Here is a 19036-nt window from a genome sequence, read left to right on the forward strand (position 1 = left end):
CTTCATTTACACATTGTTTTTGCCGAAATGGCCTCTGATATTTTGCATGTGGATCACAGCGCACAGTGGGGCTAAAAACATGGTGTAAATGCATCCGTTTCAAGTCAAATTTAAATGTCGGGGCTTATGGACACAGATGACCCCGCAGTAGGAATTAGCGTGTTGCTTTCAACAGCACAGGCAACATGTCAGTGTGACTCTGTGGCTTCTGTCCAGGTCAAAAAGGTGTTGTCAACACGACCTAATTAACCTCAAGGGGCAAATAGCTTCATGTCATTAAGCTCGTAAAGAACAACAGCAGCATGTAGTTTGACAAGAAGTAACGACGTTGAAACAAATCTGACTTGTGTCCTTTAACTGGAGGCAGATGGGGGGAAACTGAATCAGGCAGATAGCAGTTTAAACCTCCCGCAGCCCCTTAAAAAGGCCCCAATCAACAAGTGTCAGTTTGGGGTCACCCGGCAGACCAAGGCCGCCAGCGTCCTCCTGCTGCAAGCGGAATATTCTGGAGAGACTGCCGAGTGAACCTCTGGTGCCTGGCTGCTGTTCATTAAGAGTATTAATGATTAACTGAGAGTGCTATTGTCCCCTCGGGCCCAGCTGTCCCTCCTCCTCCGTTGATCCACTCTGATGCCTCTGGGCCACTAAACTGGCTCCATTCATGTGCTAAAGTGACAGCTGCTCCTCACATTCCGCAGAAAATTAACCGCAGACGCCGGAAAAACAAGCTGGGCGCAAGTAAATAATATTTGACAGATTTCTTTTTGTCTTATCCTTTGAAAGGGGAGGGCTCAGCGATTATAAGAGTGGATCGGAAGGATTATTGCGAGCCCGTGAAAGAAGCGGAAGATAGTGTGTGCTGCATTGGCACTTGTTCAGGGAATGTAAAGAATAGAGCTATATAATTGAGTATTAAAAGCTGTGAACTATTCATATTTTTACAAGGATGTAACTGACACTCTACAAAGGGCTGTTATCATATTTTATTGTACCTGACTGTAATTAAGAAATGAAGCCTGGTGTATTTGACCTAGAAAGGACTTTGGCCCTTTCAAACTTGCCGCTGGTGCCAAAGAGAGAGAGTTTATGTTTGACTAACTGTGAGGAATATTTAAAGTTGTATTGGAGAAGTTGTATATTCAGGCTAATCGGGTGCAGTCCGGGCATCAGTGCAGTCAAAAGGCGTTTTGTTACTGTCTTGATATGAGAATGCACAGAATGCGGCACATGTAAGTACCTGTGATGCAACAGCGGCGTATACATGCAACCTGTTGCTGAACCAACATGGAAAACCAGATCGTGTATTGCGACACAGTGTGATCCTGAAAGTGAGCTGCTTTATTACGGCTGGAACACAGCAATCGTGGCTGTTTTATCTTTTTCCCGGAGACGTGGACTTTTTACTGGACCTTGAAAGGCACCGCTAGTGTTTGTCTATGTGCGGCTTTTTATATTGTGAACAATTGTTATTGTTTCACCTGGGAACGGTTTGGCCATCTTGCTTGTAATCAGCTGAGTGGTCACAGATACAGACAGTATCTGCGGTGGGAGTGCGGTGCTGTGTTACTGAGGGCATATGGTCCTACCGTCCATTTGAGTCTGTGGAGACAGGTGGGATCTAATTACTGCTAACATGCTGGTAGTTTTTTTTTTTTTTTTTTTTTCCCATGTTGCTTTCAATTACAGACCTTGTCTGTCTTTGTTTATACATTTATAAAGGTAAACATATACTTTACATTCCAGCTTGTGCTTCCTTGCATGTGTGCTGCACAAGGGTGGGCAAACACACTTTACCACACAAAACAACAGCACTTGAGTCACTAATAGGGAAAGACATATAATGATTAGGTTTTGGTTATTATCATGTGGTGGTTAGCACTGTCGCCTCACAGCGAGAAGGTACCTGGTCTGAATCTCGGTTCAGACGGGATCTTTCTGTGTGGAATTTGTATGTGCTCCGGCTTCCACAGACCAAAAAACATGCAGACTGTGGTTCGGATGAATGGAGACGCAAAATTGACTGTAGGAGTAAATGTGAGTGTGTTTTGCCCTTTGATGAACTGGTGACCCGTCCACATTGTACCCCGCCCGTAGCCCAATGACAGCTGTGATTGGCTCCAGCGCTCTCATGAGGATAAGCCTTATACATCGAAACTAACGTCTCCTCCCGTAACATCACACACCTCTGAAGTGTTTCAGGACTTTAGAACTTCAGGCAGCAGTTTTTGTGAGGTTTCAAAAACTGCCAGAACCCTGTTCACGCTGACACACAGTGCCAATGGGTTCAGCATAATGTGACTCATTTCAGGATTTATCTTTTTCCATGTGACTTACAGTAGCCTGTGGATGAACTGCCAGCCGACAGCATCAAACGCAGCTAAGCTACGAAATGTGGTCAACCCGCTGTAACACTCAGAAACAGTAGACCTCGATATTTGCATAGAAACACGACAAATTTAGGATAAACTGCTGCTTCTGAAACTCCTGACAGGCCGAACAAAAGCTGAACATTAGGATCTTAAGTGTTTCAATTATCACAAAGAATTGTTGGACATAATGGGAAACACATTTGTTTCTGTGTCATATGAATCTGTGTGATGCTATTAAAAGCCAGTCAACCTCGATGACTGGAAACAGGGGGAAACCAAGTTCTTGTTCTATGGCTGACTATGTCTATTTCAGGGCCTGGAACAGATACTATGGATTATTCATTTTAAGCATACAGGTATGAGAGCAGTATCGATGTTCTCATCTAACCTCAAAACAAGGGAAAATGTCAAACTATTCCTGTAACACAATGTAAATGAGTCAGCAGGGGTTACCTCAAAGGCTGCAAAAAAAAAGGCCCAGTAATCATAATGAAAGTGAAATATCGGCAATCTCATTTTGACAAGTTCCAGCAACTGATAACGTTTTTCCGTTGTTAACTGTTCTGTGGGGCAATGTTTTTGTCAGATATTTGAGAAGAAAAAAATAAACATACCCTGTATTATTTTCTTTCTAAATTAAGTGTAAATGCCACAATAATACAGGAAACTACTTTATTAAAGCATAAAATTTAAATAAATAAGCTAGTAAATAAAATGAATGTATTTATATATGTCAATAAAATATAAATAAAAGATTAAATTGCTTAATGGTCTTGAATGTTAAAAAATAAAAAAAATTGAATTTATTTATATTTATTTATTTATTTATTTAAAGCGCTTTACTCTGCTCTGATTATTGTTGTGAGGTGACCCAGGTTTTGTTGGTTGGGCTCCGAAATAACCAAACGTCTGCTGTTAGTCTGAAAGAGTCTGGCAGCCTTTCTGTTAAAATGTGCAAACAAAATAACTTTTTCGTTGTTGATTTCAAGCATTAAAATATCTGTGGTGTTGATGTGGTAGTTTGGTGTAACCAGGGACATGTTGGTCATGAAAAAGAACATTTCTGCATCTGTGTACACGCCACAGGAGTTTGAAAACACCCCTTCACTGTAAGCGCCTTCCACCTTCTGACGTTGTGAACACAGGAGCACAACTTTCTCTTCATGGATTCAAAACCACACAGGCCTGCATGGCTTGTCTTACTTCACACCTCTGGCTGATTACATCACCAGTATGGGTGGTAATGGGTAGAACTTTTTAAAATACCTTCAAACAAAGGAATGCCTCTGTTTAAGATACTGGGAGTGTGATAGGCCCCATCCAGCTGTTCAACTGCCCCTATCAATACATCTCGCTCTTATGGCAGGGACTCTGTAATCTCATACCTCTACTATGCGCCGGTAGGAAACAGTTCGCTGTGATACCTCTGGGGAGAGAGCGAGGGAGAGACCAGATGGCCGTCGTCGCAGCAGGGGTGCAAGTCATGTCAAGTCATTTTTGATAAACGGCTAGGGGCGGGGGGGGGGGGCACCGCGTTGGTACACAACGGCAAACACTGGTTTTTGTCGAGTGACGATAAGCATTAAAACCTTCCACAACAGGCACGAGGGGGAATGAGGCGGTCTGTGGAAGTGCCAAAGGGGTGTGTGTGTTTGTGTGTGTGTGTTTGTGTGTGTGTGTGTTTGTTTGTTTGACTTTAAGATACAACTGGGCTTTCATGAAATGAGGGGGCGTGTTGAATGCCCTCGTGTTTGACATTAAGTCGTAGAATGTCACCTTTCCCTCTCTGATTACTGGAGGCTGTTCTCGAGGACAGTGAAGCTGGTTGACTCAGGTCAATATCCACCCTCTTACCTCAGGGGTCGTGAAGGCAATGCGTTGTTGTCCCCGCTTTTACGACCATGTGAAGCGGAGAGGACAAGCACAACCTGAGCAAAGGGAGTACTGACTTTCAGCCTGGAGCCATGGTCTGTCTTAACAGCCAACAGTTTACTGCTGGGGAGAACATAGAGGTGGCTGTGTCCATTCAACGCTGTTTGCATGCACGTGCACCCAACCACACAAACACACACACACACACACACCAGTTTGGTTTATGGCATGTGCGACGCAAACACATATTTTTCATAGGTGTGTGCGGGGGGTTAAATGCCACCTCAGAATTAATTAAAGAGTCATTGCCGCAAAGGAAAAAAAGTAAACTTTCTTTTTTTCTGGTTTGCTCGTGAGACATTTTACTCGGTCATGTCTGGGGCACTCATTTGCAAAGTACAGTTTTGAATATGAGAAATGTCTCAAACACAGAAATGCATCTGCTGTGAGGGAGAATATCCGATTTCTAATCTACCTCAGGAACATTAGAATGCTAAACAGGAAACCAGATAATATATCTCTGTGTGTGTATGGGTGTCAACTATGTAAACTGGAGGAAAGTTTTTATCAGTGCTACACCTGCCATTGACAGACGCCATGTCACATGCGCTGCAGTGAATGTACACTCTGTGTGTGTTAAGTCAGTTGGTGCTCAATCAAATCCCCAGCGTTTCTTTTGCATTAAGAGGGCAATTACTCAAATGAGGTAACACTTTGACATTAGGGGGAAAAAGGTGCACACATGACAGCATTTGAAAAAACGCAGGAGCGGTGTTCTTGGAGCACACAGAGCTGAGTCTTTGACTGGAGGCAGAAGACGACCAGCAGCCAGAAGGATTTGACATCGGTTTATTTCCTGTCTACCACTGTGGGTCACATGGCGAGTGCGTGGGCGAAAGATAGTGGAATGCGTTAAAGGGGTGAGGCTCTTGCCACTAGACACATGCACTTGCACATGCACATGGACACAGACACACACACACATGCTCTCACATACACACACACACACCAACATACATCTGTACTTGCAGCTGGTTACATGCTAGGAAGACATACTAATGTGCAGAGCATGTAGAAGCATGTTTACATGTTTAGTTGGGGACACACATAGACAGAGGTCAGGCGTGTTTAATGCAGCACTAACACAAACACACCCACACACACACACACACTTTCCCACACACTTTCCCACACTTTCCCACAGTTTCCCACACTGTTATGACTGCTGGGTGGAGGGAGCTCAGGCACTGACTCAACCTCCACACTCTGGGTCACATTTATGAAGTCAAGGTGCTACTTAGGCAACTAAAGTCAGATCCATACAGAGATACGTGGGTTCAACAGTGCAGCTGTAAAATGGTCACATGCAAGCCTGGGAGGAAAACATGCGCCTGCATTCACCCACACACATGTGCTCACAGACACGCACACACACACACACAGACTATGCAGCAGCATGTGTGTCCAACATTCTATGTTTCCCACTGTTATAAATCTTTGTGTGTGAATGAAACTTTTTCGTCCAATCAAATCACTCACAGACCAGGCAGAGGTCCCCACCCCCTTTTTTTTGCTCCCTCTCTGCTCCGCTTGACCTCTCTCTCTCTCTCTCTCTCTCTCTCGTTCTCTTTCTCAGCTATAGGATAACATTTCCATGCATCAGGATGTCAAGGTTTGACATCCTCTTATCAACAATGTAAAAGGCTCAACGTCACACGCCCACTTCTCCTTTTGGTTGCACAGTCATTGATAGTGTGCGTGAAAGCCTGACCTCTGGTTTAGCCTATGCCTTATTCTTAATATGACCGGAACTGCTTTTCTCTATCGGTGAGATTCTCTGATGTCCTTCATGAGCTCATCCTGCACTTGAGCATCCTCCAAGAGGCCCTTCAACAAAGCTACATGTCTGTTTTTAACCAAAGGAACTGTGTGTTGAAAAAGGAAAATATATGGGAGCCTACAGTATATCACAGTAGGCCACTCACACCCTATGTGGCCCCACTGTAACGACTGTGCCAGACACACACACACATGCACACACGTGTGCCAATAGTGTGGCCTTGATGTGGGCTGGTGTGCTGTGTCTGCTTTGAGTGTCTGCAGCTGGAGGCCAAGGCTGCTGGGGGAGACGAAGAATGAAAGAGGCGGAAAGGAAGGGTCAAAAAAAGGAAAAGAAGAGGACACCAAGAAAAAGACAGATATAAGTTTTGGGGAGGAAAGGTAAGTGATCCTAAATGAGTGAAAAGAGTGAGGAGGAGTTGGGGTGAGTGTAGTTCATCGAACTGAACTTCATGGTAAAGCAAAGAGAACGAGATAATGTGGGATGACAATGAGGTGGAGGAGCAGGAGGCAGCAGGAGGTATAAGGACTCCTGAGTTGTGGCGAAATGTGGCAACCGTCGCAGACTCGGCTGGGAGGCTGAAAATGGAAAATCTGACATGTTTAAGAACAGCAAGAGGGCCCCCATTTGAGGTTGTGTGTGTGCGAGGGTATGTGTGGGTGTGTGGGTGTGTCACTCAGCTGCTGTGTCCTGGTTTTGGACTGCAGTCCCACAAAGAAAGGCCATACCAGGCTGTACCGTGCTGTGTCAAAAACTAATCAGACCAGACAAGCTCAATAATATCTGTTTGATTTCCCACACACCTAAAACCTCTGTCTGAGCAGAAATGTGAAACTCTCTGTTACAACCAAACGTCAACAACACCAGGAAACTCAGGAACGAGATATATGTTGTTGGTCATGTGTGTGTGTGTTTGTGTGTGTTTGTGTGTGTTTGTGTGTGTGTGTAAACACGCCTGACCTTTGTCTAGGTGTGTACCAAAGTCAACAGGTAAACATGCCTCTACATGCTCTGCACATTTCTACATCTTCAACTCAAAAGATCAGGAGTATATTCAAAACATCCACACCCCGGTAAATAGGCAACATTGATGTGTCTCAATAGATTCTTGCTTTGAATGAAAATACATAACACTTCACAAGCTCCGCTGTAAGCTGCTGGTTTTGGTTGGGGCTTTTTAAATGGAGCCACAAAACCTGAAAGAATGATATAAAATCGCTCAATCGTATATAGAATAATTAAATGGAACCGCAATGTACAATATGAAAAGAAAAGCACCACAAAGTAGGGACATTTTTAACACTTTTAACAGGTCAGGCCTACTACAGTCAAGTAAAGTTAAGTAATAACAACAACCGTTGGATGCATTAATGGTTGCATGGCATGGTGGTCCAGTGGTTAGCACTGGGTTTTCTCCAGAGCTCTGTCTTCCATGACATGCAGGTTAGGGTGACTCTATATTGCTGGAGGTTTTTTGTGTGTGTGAATGATTGTTGTTGTCTGTATTTTATCCGTCTGATGGATTGGCGACCTGTCCATGGTGGACCAAACCCCTCTCGCCCAATGACCTTTTAAGGATAAGTGGTATAGCAAAGGTAGGGAGGCAGGTAGGTGGGTGCGTGGGTGGATTGATTCCACCAACTTGATTGTGTGATCAATAAATGATCCTGATTCTGATGGAATGGCAACGTAAATAAAAATGTTTTTTAAAACATATCTAAATGTGTCAGAAATATGCTTTTTACGTCTCCCTATGTTGTGTCTTCTGTTTGGGGCCACAGGGCTGCAGCATGGCTGACTTTGTCTAATAGATGATGCACTCACCCCATCTAATGGTGAAATAGGAAAACTGCAGGTTCAATGGAGAAATATTTTCTTTATAAGGTTAAGAAGGAACAGCTAAATGCAACAAGTACAAAAACAATATATTTGCATCATAGTTTTGTCAAAAGAGGAAAACAAATTTTGTTTCCCACATCCCGACCAGATGATTCCATAACAAATCCTCTCCATCATGTGTTCTGACCAACGAACACTGTGTTGATGTGATACAAAACCCATTAAACATTGTTCTCTGGTTCTCTCAGTCAATAGGCCCCCCCATGATGTAGGGAGTGCTTGACCGCATAGAAAATAATCACTTTATTTAACGGTGCCATCACCCTACTAGGCACTCATTAACACGGCCTACAATGGTCTAATTCATTCATTCTGCAGTCCAGAGCTTCACCACATCCTTTCAGAGAATGACCATGCTGGGAGAAAACAACTATTTTGCACCGAGGGGGCGTTGGTGGGTGTTTGAGTGTTTGACATGTGACTCTCTTGCGTGTGTTGTTTTCTGTAAAATGATCAGGACGGATGCTGCATATCATCTAGTGCACTCAGAAGCAAAGAAAGCCTGAAGTCTCCACTCGGTAAAGGAATTGAAAAACCTTTTGTCTAAGAATAAAACCCACACTGCCTGTGGCACAAACAAGTGTTCGTCAGGGTGAATTAAATCAGATTTTCAAATCCACAATGTCCCCTCGAGGGTGGGAAACCAAATTTAAATTAAAGAACAAACAACATAACAATAATAGAAACCAGAGCTCATATATGACCATAGTATATGCATCCTAACCATTCAGCTATCAGGTCACCACCTAACCAAGTTCATTTAAGATCATATAAAGCTTCAAAGTAACAGGACCTGAGCACAGCAAAAGAGTCCTTAAATTAAGGCTAAGGCTCTTACAAAAGAAAACAAACAAAATACAGGAAACTTGAAAAGATTGCAAAAGGGCTAAACCGAAAAAACGGAGAAAACTCTAGAAAATTTAAAACAAAAATATATAAATTAAATTAATTAATCCTGCTTAGTCCACTGCTGCGCAGGAGGTAAATAAAAAAATAAAAAATAAAATAATATAAAATGATAATGTTTACCTCAAAAAGCCAATTAATTTGCCTGAATAATAATAATAATAATAATCCTTACAATTTCAATAGGGCCTCACTGTCTGTCAGTGCCTCTCAGTGCTCGGGCCCTAATGACCTGATAGTGTCCATCTGAAAGGTCAAAGTGTGTCAGTGTCACAGCGACATTCCTCGACCTGGTACCAGTGTCTTTGTCCTTGCTCACAAAATCCTCACGGACAGAATATCTAATTGCAAACCATCTTGATCCTCTGAAAGTTCTGTAACTTAATCAAACTGCCTGCCGTCACCGGTTGAGGCTCTTTGTGCTCAGCCCTTGTTTCGCTGCCTGAGGGACTGAAGGAGCCGACAGCTGGTGAGGGATGGTGTAAAGAGACTGTTTCCATTCTGCTCTCCGCTATCCTTTTACAGTTGTATATTTATGTCTCAGTTTCTCTTTGACAGGGCGAAACCCTCGGCCTCAGGGCGGCTCTCACTGTGTGTGTGTCTGTGTGTGAGGACCACACCGTGCTATCGTCCTCCTGGTGTGACATGGGAGGGGCCTCTGTGCATGCAGGCTATGAGCTCAGTCCTCTTATTTCCCTTGTAAATGTTATCACCACAACCAGTCATATTTCTCTCCTGCTCCTCCTCCTCCTCCTCCACCTCGTTCTCTTCCACTCCTCTCCTCCTTCCTCCATCCCTCCCTCACTCCCTGGCCGCCTGTCACAGGTCCCACATATCCCCCAGAGGATAAGATGCCATGGAGGCCCCGGGAAGAACGGCACACTACGGCTGCTCTGTGCTGCTCATCCTAACAGGTGAGGTGTCGCGCTGCTGGGCTGTTGCTGCTCGAGTTGTCGGTGTTGTGTTGGTGCAGTTTCTGTGGTTGTTGTGTTTGCCTGTTGGCAGGGTAAAACCCACAGGGGCGGCTGGAGGAAGTTTCCGTTTTCTGGTTTGCATTTAGAAAATGTCCATTGATACCCTGTGAAATTATTGGTCTTTAAAAGTTTCAGGTGAACTTGGAAAATGTATAAAACACAGACATAGATCAGATGGCATTGAAAAAGGTATTTAAGTTAAAATTGCCTTTTGGGATTTTGAATAATTCAGGCAAAATTCTAAGTTGAACAACCTTTCCCACATCTCCACAGCCTCTGTCATTGCGAATGAGAAGCCTTCATTAGAGTCCGTCTTGGTTGTTCCTGCAAGTAAATACCATCGTCAGCACCATGTGACTTTATAGAATTAGCTTTTCTGCTATTTTTGTGTGGAGAAGGACGGGGTCAACGGAAAAGAGAAGTGACCTGGGCCGCAGCTGTGTGACTCAGTGATAACAGATACACCAGCTTCACTCACATGACATGATGGATCAGACAGGAAAGTACCTCTGTACCTTGATGTTTGTATGATCAGCCTTCCTTGAGGAGCATTATTTGTCTTATCTGAAGGAGGTCAGATGATGGGGGAGCTCGGACACGCACCGGGTGACTTTATTTAGTATCCAAACAGCTTGGATGTGTGTGAGGGTGTTAAGAGGCAGGTGCTGGTGGGTCTCAGCATGTAGTGTTGTTTGAGTGTGTGTGTGTGTCTGCATGTGTGTGTATCCTCTCACCTCAAAGACCATTGTCACCATAGTCTTAATTGTTTGGGGAAAACAGTGGAGGAGCGGGCTCGGCACACTCCCTCCCATTCTTCTTTTTACCGGATCTCAGTTGTTGTAAACACAGGCACACTCCTGCTAGGGACACACACACACACACACACAAACACACACTCACACAAACACACACACGCACACACAGAAACTGGCCCTCGGGCCAGTGAGAGGGGAACGTGCCATGGGGGCGTTTGCGCTCCATGCATTGGAGAGAGAAGTTATTTACAATCATAAAGCAAATGAACATGTCTCATCACTAATTTTCACTCACTTCTACAATGCTGAAACAGAGATAGAGAGGACACACAGTCAGGAGTGAGGCAAAGAGAAAGGGGACGTTATAAGAGAACCAAAAGTGAGAGGCTTTTGTGAGTTGGTTTCACAGTAGCACTGCCTACTCACAGGCTGCTGCTTCACTCAACTTGGCGTCCAAAGGCACAGTCAGCTAATTCACCTCACACCTCACACTTCAACTTGAAAATGTTATCTGAAAAAAGTTATTGTCAGATACGTGACATAATTCAAGTGGAATATTAACAACACCCCGGGTTTTGTTTTCAGCCTGTTACCAGTGAACAAACTACCCCGGCAACCACCAGACACAACTTAAAACAGACAGCGAGGGGCAATAAATCAGCAGATATGTGGTTTCTTCGGGGACCCGGTGTTTGTTTTGCGAAGAGAGAGACAGGCCTTGTCTTGCCTGACAACAATGACACCCTGCAGTGAACTGGGTCAATATTAACTCATCACAGTTTCAGGATATACAGTAGTTCACAGGATTATACAGTCAAAACAGACCTGGGCTCCCTCTCACTCCATCTAATCAATAGCACAATGCTTTTCCAATAGATTTCAAGGTGGTGGATGGCATTGTAAACATATGCTAGAGAAGTTTGTAGCAAAGTTTCTGACAAAATGTCATTAATTCATACACTTCTCATACTACTTAAATTATTTAAGTCAATTTAATTTGCACTCGATATTGCCTTTAAAGGTTTATTCCTAAATGATCAGACCTATAATGTGATGACTCTCTTTCCTTCCCTTCCTCCCACCTCCAGCCAACATCGTCTCCACCCGCACAGAGGTCAGCTCTGACTTAATCTACATGCCGTCACTCGTCCATCGTGGCATCGAAGGGAGGCCCCTGTTTCTGTCTGTGGAGACGCGTTTTCCGATGGACAACGCTGAGATCCAGGGAACGTGGTTCCACACCAACCTGAGTGGCTCCAGGACCTTGCTCGTGATGTTTACCAAAGCGAGCAATATCCTCAACATGACGTATCGCAACCGCCTCCGCTTCGAGGAACCCAATGCCTCTTTGCTGATCCGGAAATTAAACCAGGGCGACGAAGGAAATTATCATCTGAGTCTGAACATAGAGTTTCACAACAAGACAGGAGAGGTCTTCAAGGGGGAGAGAACTGTGCATGTGACAGTGGATGGTGAGTGTTTAAATGACCCTCAGCTCTGATCTGTCCTGACATGATGACATTTATCGGAACATTTCCAAATTGACCAACATTTTTTGATTCAATCCTCAGTCCCTGTGTCCATTCCAATCATTGAGAAGAATCCAAACCATACAGTCATCGAGGACAAGGCGAACATAACCTGGACCTGCTCTGTTGAGAGAGGAACAAGAGTTGTGTTCCAGTGGCTGAGGGACAACATCCCGCTGGGCCCCAGGGACAGATACCACTTCTCCCAAGACAACGCTACATTGTTAATAAGTCCTGTGAGGAAGGAGGACAAGGGAGTTTATCGCTGTGTGGCCAGCAACCCAATCAGCCATGGTCGACACAGCAGGGGCCTGGAACTCGATGTTTACTGTGAGTAGATATTTTCATCTGTATTCTCCTTCCTTCTATGCTTCTCCTTTCTTTTCTCCGCAAAGAGATATGTGTTTCATATTATAGAGTAAAGAGCTGCCATGTAAACAACAGAGTAGAGCTCGGCGGATTTAACAGTTGACAAAAATTGGCCAATATGTGAATAAACAAAAAAGAAAAGATATGCATTTATAAAAAGATATATATTCGGCAAATATCAAGCCTCAATAACCTTTCGCTGTCATAATGGTTTGATAACAACATCTTAGGATCATTGTCACTTTTCTAGGTAGTATGTAAATTTCAGACTTACACAAAAAAAAACATGGCCATCATATTTGCATGGGAGCAGACTTATCTGACAGACATCCTCTGTTCTCCTGTGAAACCTTAGAGAATATATGTATAATGAATTTGGATTTATTTTACTTTTTACAAAACAAGTGTGTCTGTATTGACTCGAAATGTAGTAAACTTGTCCATGTCTAACTTTCTGACTTTTTTCCAGTCTTTTTAGCAAGTCTATTCAAACAGTGGGTGTGTGAATATTGCAACTTGGCACTGAGAACTGCGCTGCTTATACATTCAGCACAGTCATAATGTCTGTTTGCACAGGCAAAGCATGCCTGTGTTAGTATTCAGTAGCATCCTGCATCAAGTAGGATGCACCACTAACAGTTAAAATACCTTCTTTGTATTTAATCCTGGTCTGTTTCGGGCCCAGTCAGTCTTAATAAATGTTGGTGTCCCTATGACAATGTGTTATGATTTATTAAATGTTTAATTCAAATATGAAAAAGTCTACTAATGTGACTAATGCCAAAAACCTTGGACAAATTTAAGTGCTTATGAAAAAAGTCCTAAATAGAAGATAAGAAGAAGTCCTTTATATTTACTATTTATTCCATAAACATTCTTTTAATTTAAAGTTTTATAGAGTGCAGTAGGAAGAATTCTTGAGTCTGGTTCCCTGAACAAAAAGCCAATGGGACTTTCCCATTCACTGTTTCTAACATTAGGCTCTAAACAAACTCCACAAGGATCACATGACTCAATGTCATAGACTTGTCATTTGTTTTGAGGGAGTTGTTTAACCCTTGTGAAGAAGTCTTTCTTCTTAGAAAGTTAGCAATCGTTAGGAATTGACACACTAAGGCTTCAAAGGTCAACTAGTGAGTAGATTTGTTTTTTGTGTCTTTTGACGTGTTGACGTTTAATGTCCAACCTCCATCTGTGATCTCATTGAGCCACTTGTTAGCCACAACCTCCTAGAATAAGCTAAAAAGTGTGGCACTGATCAACTTCATTAAATGGAATTAAATATAAAACATGTATTTACCTTATGTCAGCCATCTAACCAGAACCACATTCAAAAACCCATCGACTTCCTGATGAGGGAAACAGAAGTGCAAATATGCTCATTTAGGACTCATTGCTGTGGTTGTCATGTTTGGGAAAAGATAAAGTGCATGCTGTTGTTGAACATGACCAGCAGAAGGTCATCAGTCAAATTTGATTTGTACAGCATTGCACAGAGGACACAAATCCTTCTGATATTAAATGTAATATCTTTACCCATTGATCATTTGAACAAACTTGGCTGTATTGATACAGGCAAAAAACAAACACCTTAATTCCCTCTCTACCAGAGCTATTTTGTCAGTTCAGTGCCTTGTTCAAGGACAACCAAACTCTAATTCAGGGCAGAACCTGCCGCTCTAGAAACCTGGGAATTTGTCTGACCCTTAACCCAAGTGTTCCATCATGAATTAGAATGAGACAATTCGTAGTAAAGTATTGGTTATAATAAAGCACCCTCTCAGCAGCAAACTGTCATGTTTCTCTGAACCCACTGTCGACCCCCTGTCCCCCAACCCCTGCAGATGGCCCCTACAATCTGGAGGTGAACTCGGGCCAGGGCCTGCGGATAGGGGAGATGTTTACCATCAACCCGGGAGAGCTGGCCTTCTTCGAGTGCCAGGCGGATTCCAACCCACCCAACAGCTACGTCTGGATCTCCAAGAGCCACAACTCCACCAAGGTCATCACCGAGGGCCCGCGGCTGGAGGTGCTGTTCTACAGATTGGCCCAGGCTGAAGAGTACCTGTGCCGCGCCTTCAACAACGTGACACAGAAGCAGGACGAGGCCCAGTTCACCCTGTTGGTGGCCAGCTTAGGTGGGTTGAAGGGTGGATCATTGCATGAAGGAGCAGAGCGTGGGCAGGTAATGGGAATCCTCTGAGATAATCACTCTGTAAACACTGTGTCGTGACAACAGCAGGAGAGGTCGATGAGCAATGAGAGATATATCTTGACGATGACAGGGAGCCCAGCTTCAAACAGCGAGATTAAATATTGTATTTGAGGCTGTGAGAAGTGAAAGCAGGTTAAAGCATTATTCCTGTTGCCAGGTTCTAGCGCCTGCCGCCTGTATTAAAGTCCAGTGGCTGGGAAAGTAAACAGAGGATGACAGCTGTTGTATTTGTTGACAAAGTTTTATGGCGAGCAGACTTTCTGTGTGCCGAACACGACATTGATATGTTGTCTCGGTGATACTGAGAAAGGCTCGCTGATGGCTGCTGCTGATACGGGCCATGATTGAAAATACTGTGTATTGAGTAAACACAAGTCATGACAGCATTCATTTTTATTGACATCAGAATTGTTAACTCACCTTACCAAGGCATCTCCTGATGGCTAACCTTTCAATGACAGTCATGAAAAAGATAACATGCTCAGAGAGACAATGCTAATCTTTATCTATGGGATATATTTTGGCTCTTCCTGTAAATTTTCAAAGGCCAGCATTTCCTTATTAGCCCTATACACCTACACAGTTGGAATTTTTACCCGACAATGACAACGGTAGCAAAGTCAGGGGATCCCCCAGCCTATTAGAAATTATCCTTTAATTAGCTTGGCTCAAATGACTGTTAATATCTGTGTTTTGTGTTTAATTACAGGGAAAGATAAACAAACCCAGGAGGGCGGCTCTGTATCTCCGCTGGCGGCCATTGCTGTCTGCTCTTTGTTCACGATCGGCTGTTTTTTGATTCTGCTGTTCTTCCTCAGGCGAAACTGCAATCCTAAGAGAGGCAAGATAATGTGTTCTGCTGCTTTGTTTTTTTCTGTCAGTCATAGTCATATTTGTTAACCCCAACAAGCTCCATTCTTAAAAATCTAAATTTAAATATATTATAGCCTTTTCCTGGTTAGATCAAAATGTCCCCACCCACTGACTTCTGTCATTCATACCATGTCTGCAAGGCTTGTATAAGCCTCTAATATACAGGCATAAAGGTGAAATGTTTGAAACCACTACAATAATGAACACAATGATCACTCTATTCTTCTTTGTCCTCAGATACAATGATAGAAAAATATTTTGATTACCCCCAATGCCAATAGTTCGACAGATTTCTTTACCATGATGTGGTTTAACATATTCACTGGCTTGTAACTGGCCTGTTACTGATGGATTTAAGTATCACTAAATAGATGAACTGTTTGACATATTTATAATTTTATTATTTTAGTGTCTATAGTCAGCAAAACCAAAAGAAATACAAACAATGTTAATTACATCAGGGGAGTCTGCAGGCATGTGAGGATCTCCTCTGGACTCAACCCTCAGTCTTCTGGGAAATGCTGTCTGGCCATAAGGAATCAGCCATACTGGCTGACTGACTGACTCACTGGATGTAGCAGCAGTGTTCACCCCACCATTGGCCGCATGTTCTCATGTAGCATTCTCCTCCCCTCTCACATACAGCCATCTTAGAACTCCTCTTCACTATGGTAAAACACAACAACCTCTGCAAAGCGGCCTACAAGTGGAAAAGGACTAATTTTAGATTTTAAGATTTTAATCATGCAATTAAACATCGTCTCAAACTGATTTGACTTGTGGGTAATTTGACATTTTAATGATAGTGATCACCCCACAGGCAAATGTTCCACCAAGTTCCCCCTCTGACACAATGTCACCGCACCCTGGCTTTAGAAATATAAACAAGCCAGAGCATTTTTTTTGCCCTATGTCTAAAAGCCTTACCAAACTGAAGGTAGCCAGTACAAAGTTACTGAAACATTTGAATAAGTTATAGTGATATGCAAAAATGTTGTTTTCTATATTTGTGAATAATTTCCTTCTTCTCTCTCTCTCCTTTACAACAGTGCTAGTGAGCATTTACAACAGGTAAGAGCCTGGAATCTAATATGAATAAACACAGTGTGTCTTTAATCTACATTCATACCTCGGTTTTACTTAACTATGCTATCTCCCTGTCTTCTGTCAGACCGCTGTGCGAGCAGAAAAAACCTCATCGTTCAGGTAAGCTGCTGCTTGATAACAAACGTTTTCACCTGCTTTCAAAGGCATCCACATATATGATCTTTACATATACATACACATGTTTCAGATCTAAAGCAGATCTTGGTGTTATGACGTCATTACATGTCACTTTAGATAAGGCAGACAGAGTATGTGTGAATGCGGTTGTGTGCGATAGTTATGACCCAACTGTTGGTCTGATACTAAAACCTGTGTATCAACAGGTCATGAGGATGCAACAGAAGACTTTGGCATCTACGAGTTTGTCTCCATACCTGGGAAAATTGATTCTACACAGGTATGAAACACGTTTTACATCAATATAGATTCAGAGGTGACACAGCAAACCTCCTTTTGTCTAAATACATTTGTTTTACAAAATGTTCCAATGCAACTGTCCTCCAGGTGTCCTGCAGATCTCTGGCCCGCCTCGAGTCAGTCCAGGACATGCACACCACCATCTACGATGTGATCAGACACGTCCCAACAGATTGTTGGGACGTGACAACCCCGACAGATTGTTGGGACGTGACAACCCCGACAGATTGCCGAACTAACATCTGACCAGAGAGTTGACATGTAACTTACAGTCATTTCTCTAAAAAGACTCTTGGTTTTATGTCATTAAGTGTCTATTATCAAAGACTGAGTCGCTGGTTACGTGGCCCACTTGTTTTCACATCGGATGAAGGAAACAAGGGGGAGTAACCTGATCGTGCACTGTTATTGTCCAGAGTTTGGAACAGATGTAAAAATCCTCCTTGTCGTGAGTTTAAAACGTACGAATGACTTATCTTCAATGTGAAAGGATAACTGATATTGAATGTGTTTTTCTTTTTTTCCATTGAATAATGTAGATCACATTACACCATGCAAATGTGTTAGTACTTCATACAATACAATATTTGGAAATACCAGGCAACTAAACTCCAACACTTTGGTAACTATTTTAAAACAATGTTTAATTAAAATATACTAATGCTAATTTCATATCTTTCTAATTCAAAATATCCCCCAAAGAGAATCAATTGTATGATAAGTGTTATAATTAATGAACTTTCTTGTATCAAATATATTTAGGTTAAATGTGCTGTATATATTTTGGTGGTCTACACTGCAGATTCTTTATACATATTACTCTATCTCTATGTTTTTGCTGAAATCTATTTATTCCTAAAGAAACTCTTTAACTTAATTTCCTCAAATGTAGCATTTTTCTGCTCGACATGAAAATACTGTAATGAAATGCGGAAAATTCTTAAATTAATTCTTAAATTATTGTACAGTTTGTATTCTGCCTTCACACGTCTGTTTTGTACTTCATTAAAGATATAACTGTTTACTATTCTGTTTCACTTTGTTGCCTCAGACAATTTCTGCAATCATACTTCCTTTTTGTCTCTTTCATTGGATGGCAGCGGCAGTCATGGTCTTAAAATGAACAGTCGCTCTATCACAGATCTTGGCTAAGGCTGGAAAAGATGTCAGTTGCTCTGCCTTTTCACAGTCAGTCTTTGTTGGACGCCCTGGCTGTGATAGCTCAACATTTGTTCAGTGTACGAGTTGTACTTGTTGTCTTGAAATTGCAGCTGAGAGCTCTTTTCTCTCAGCCTGGCCCGGCCTTACTAGTTGCTGTGTGGACCTGGCGGGATCTGGAGACAGGCAGCAACAGAAGGATGGTTCAGCATGTGGCAGAGGCCCTCAACCTGCTCACGCTGACACCTTGTCACGAGCTGATACAATCGTGTGTTGTGTGTGTGTATGTGTGTGTGTGTGTGAGAAATGAGGAAGTAGAAGGAGAAGGGAAGCTAGAGATGCAGATGAGCATGGAAAGAACCCGATACAAAGAAGGACCAGAAAGGCCAATATATCTTTTATCTGCAATTTACAAATGGTATTTGAGAAGGCAGCCGTTATCTCTCTGTTATTCAGTCTAACCTTGAACGGTGGATCTCACAGAGCAGCATTAGTCTGCTTTCTGAAGAGATTCTGCTTATTACCAAAACATTGAGTAGCCCTCATTATGTCACTCCAATACTATGGCATTCTGAGAAAATTCATAAACGCTGCAACTCAAATGTGTCAAAATGCAACATCTTCTTGATCTTTGTATTCGGGACATTGGTGAGTTTTTAAAGATGTTTCACAACTAAATTAAATTGTAACAATTGCGACATGCTTTATTTTAGATACTGTCACATGTCACATTTTAACTTCTTCACCGATGAA

At 42.6% G+C, this 19036-nt stretch overlaps 1 protein-coding gene across 3 annotated transcripts; it reads left to right on the forward strand.

The window, feature by feature from the left end:
- The first annotated feature begins 1105 nt into the window (after positions 1-1105).
- Positions 1106-18138, forward strand: hepacam2 (HEPACAM family member 2). Of its 3 annotated transcripts, XM_062409674.1 has the most exons (10): positions 1106-1229; positions 9712-9800; positions 11704-12087; positions 12187-12474; positions 14358-14651; positions 15438-15569; positions 16651-16672; positions 16773-16807; positions 17032-17105; positions 17213-18138. In XM_062409674.1, exons 2-10 carry the CDS (start codon positions 9743-9745, stop codon positions 17369-17371), a joined length of 1446 nt encoding a protein of 481 aa, XP_062265658.1. In that variant the 5' UTR covers positions 1106-1229; positions 9712-9742; the 3' UTR covers positions 17372-18138. The 3 variants fall into 3 exon arrangements, 2 of the variants coding, with proteins under 2 accessions (XP_062265658.1, XP_062265657.1); XM_062409673.1 differs by lacking the exon at positions 1106-1229 and having other exon boundaries at positions 3990-9800; XR_009924446.1 differs by lacking the exons at positions 1106-1229; positions 17213-18138 and having other exon boundaries at positions 3981-9800; positions 14358-14698.
- The last annotated feature ends 898 nt before the right edge of the window (positions 18139-19036 follow it).

Source organism: Platichthys flesus, chromosome 17, assembly GCF_949316205.1.
Source record: "Platichthys flesus chromosome 17, fPlaFle2.1, whole genome shotgun sequence".
NCBI classification, from domain to species: domain Eukaryota; kingdom Metazoa; phylum Chordata; class Actinopteri; order Pleuronectiformes; family Pleuronectidae; genus Platichthys; species Platichthys flesus.

Coding starts and splice junctions, on each gene's coding strand:
- hepacam2 (XM_062409674.1), top strand. CDS start 9,743: ATGGAGGCCCCGGGAAGAACGGCACACTACGGCTGCTCTGTGCTGCTC. Junction 9,801..11,703: donor TGTGCTGCTCATCCTAACAG/GTGAGGTGTCGC, acceptor TCCCACCTCCAG/CCAACATCGTCTCCACCCGC. Junction 14,652..15,437: donor CCTGTTGGTGGCCAGCTTAG/GTGGGTTGAAGG, acceptor GTTTAATTACAG/GGAAAGATAAACAAACCCAG.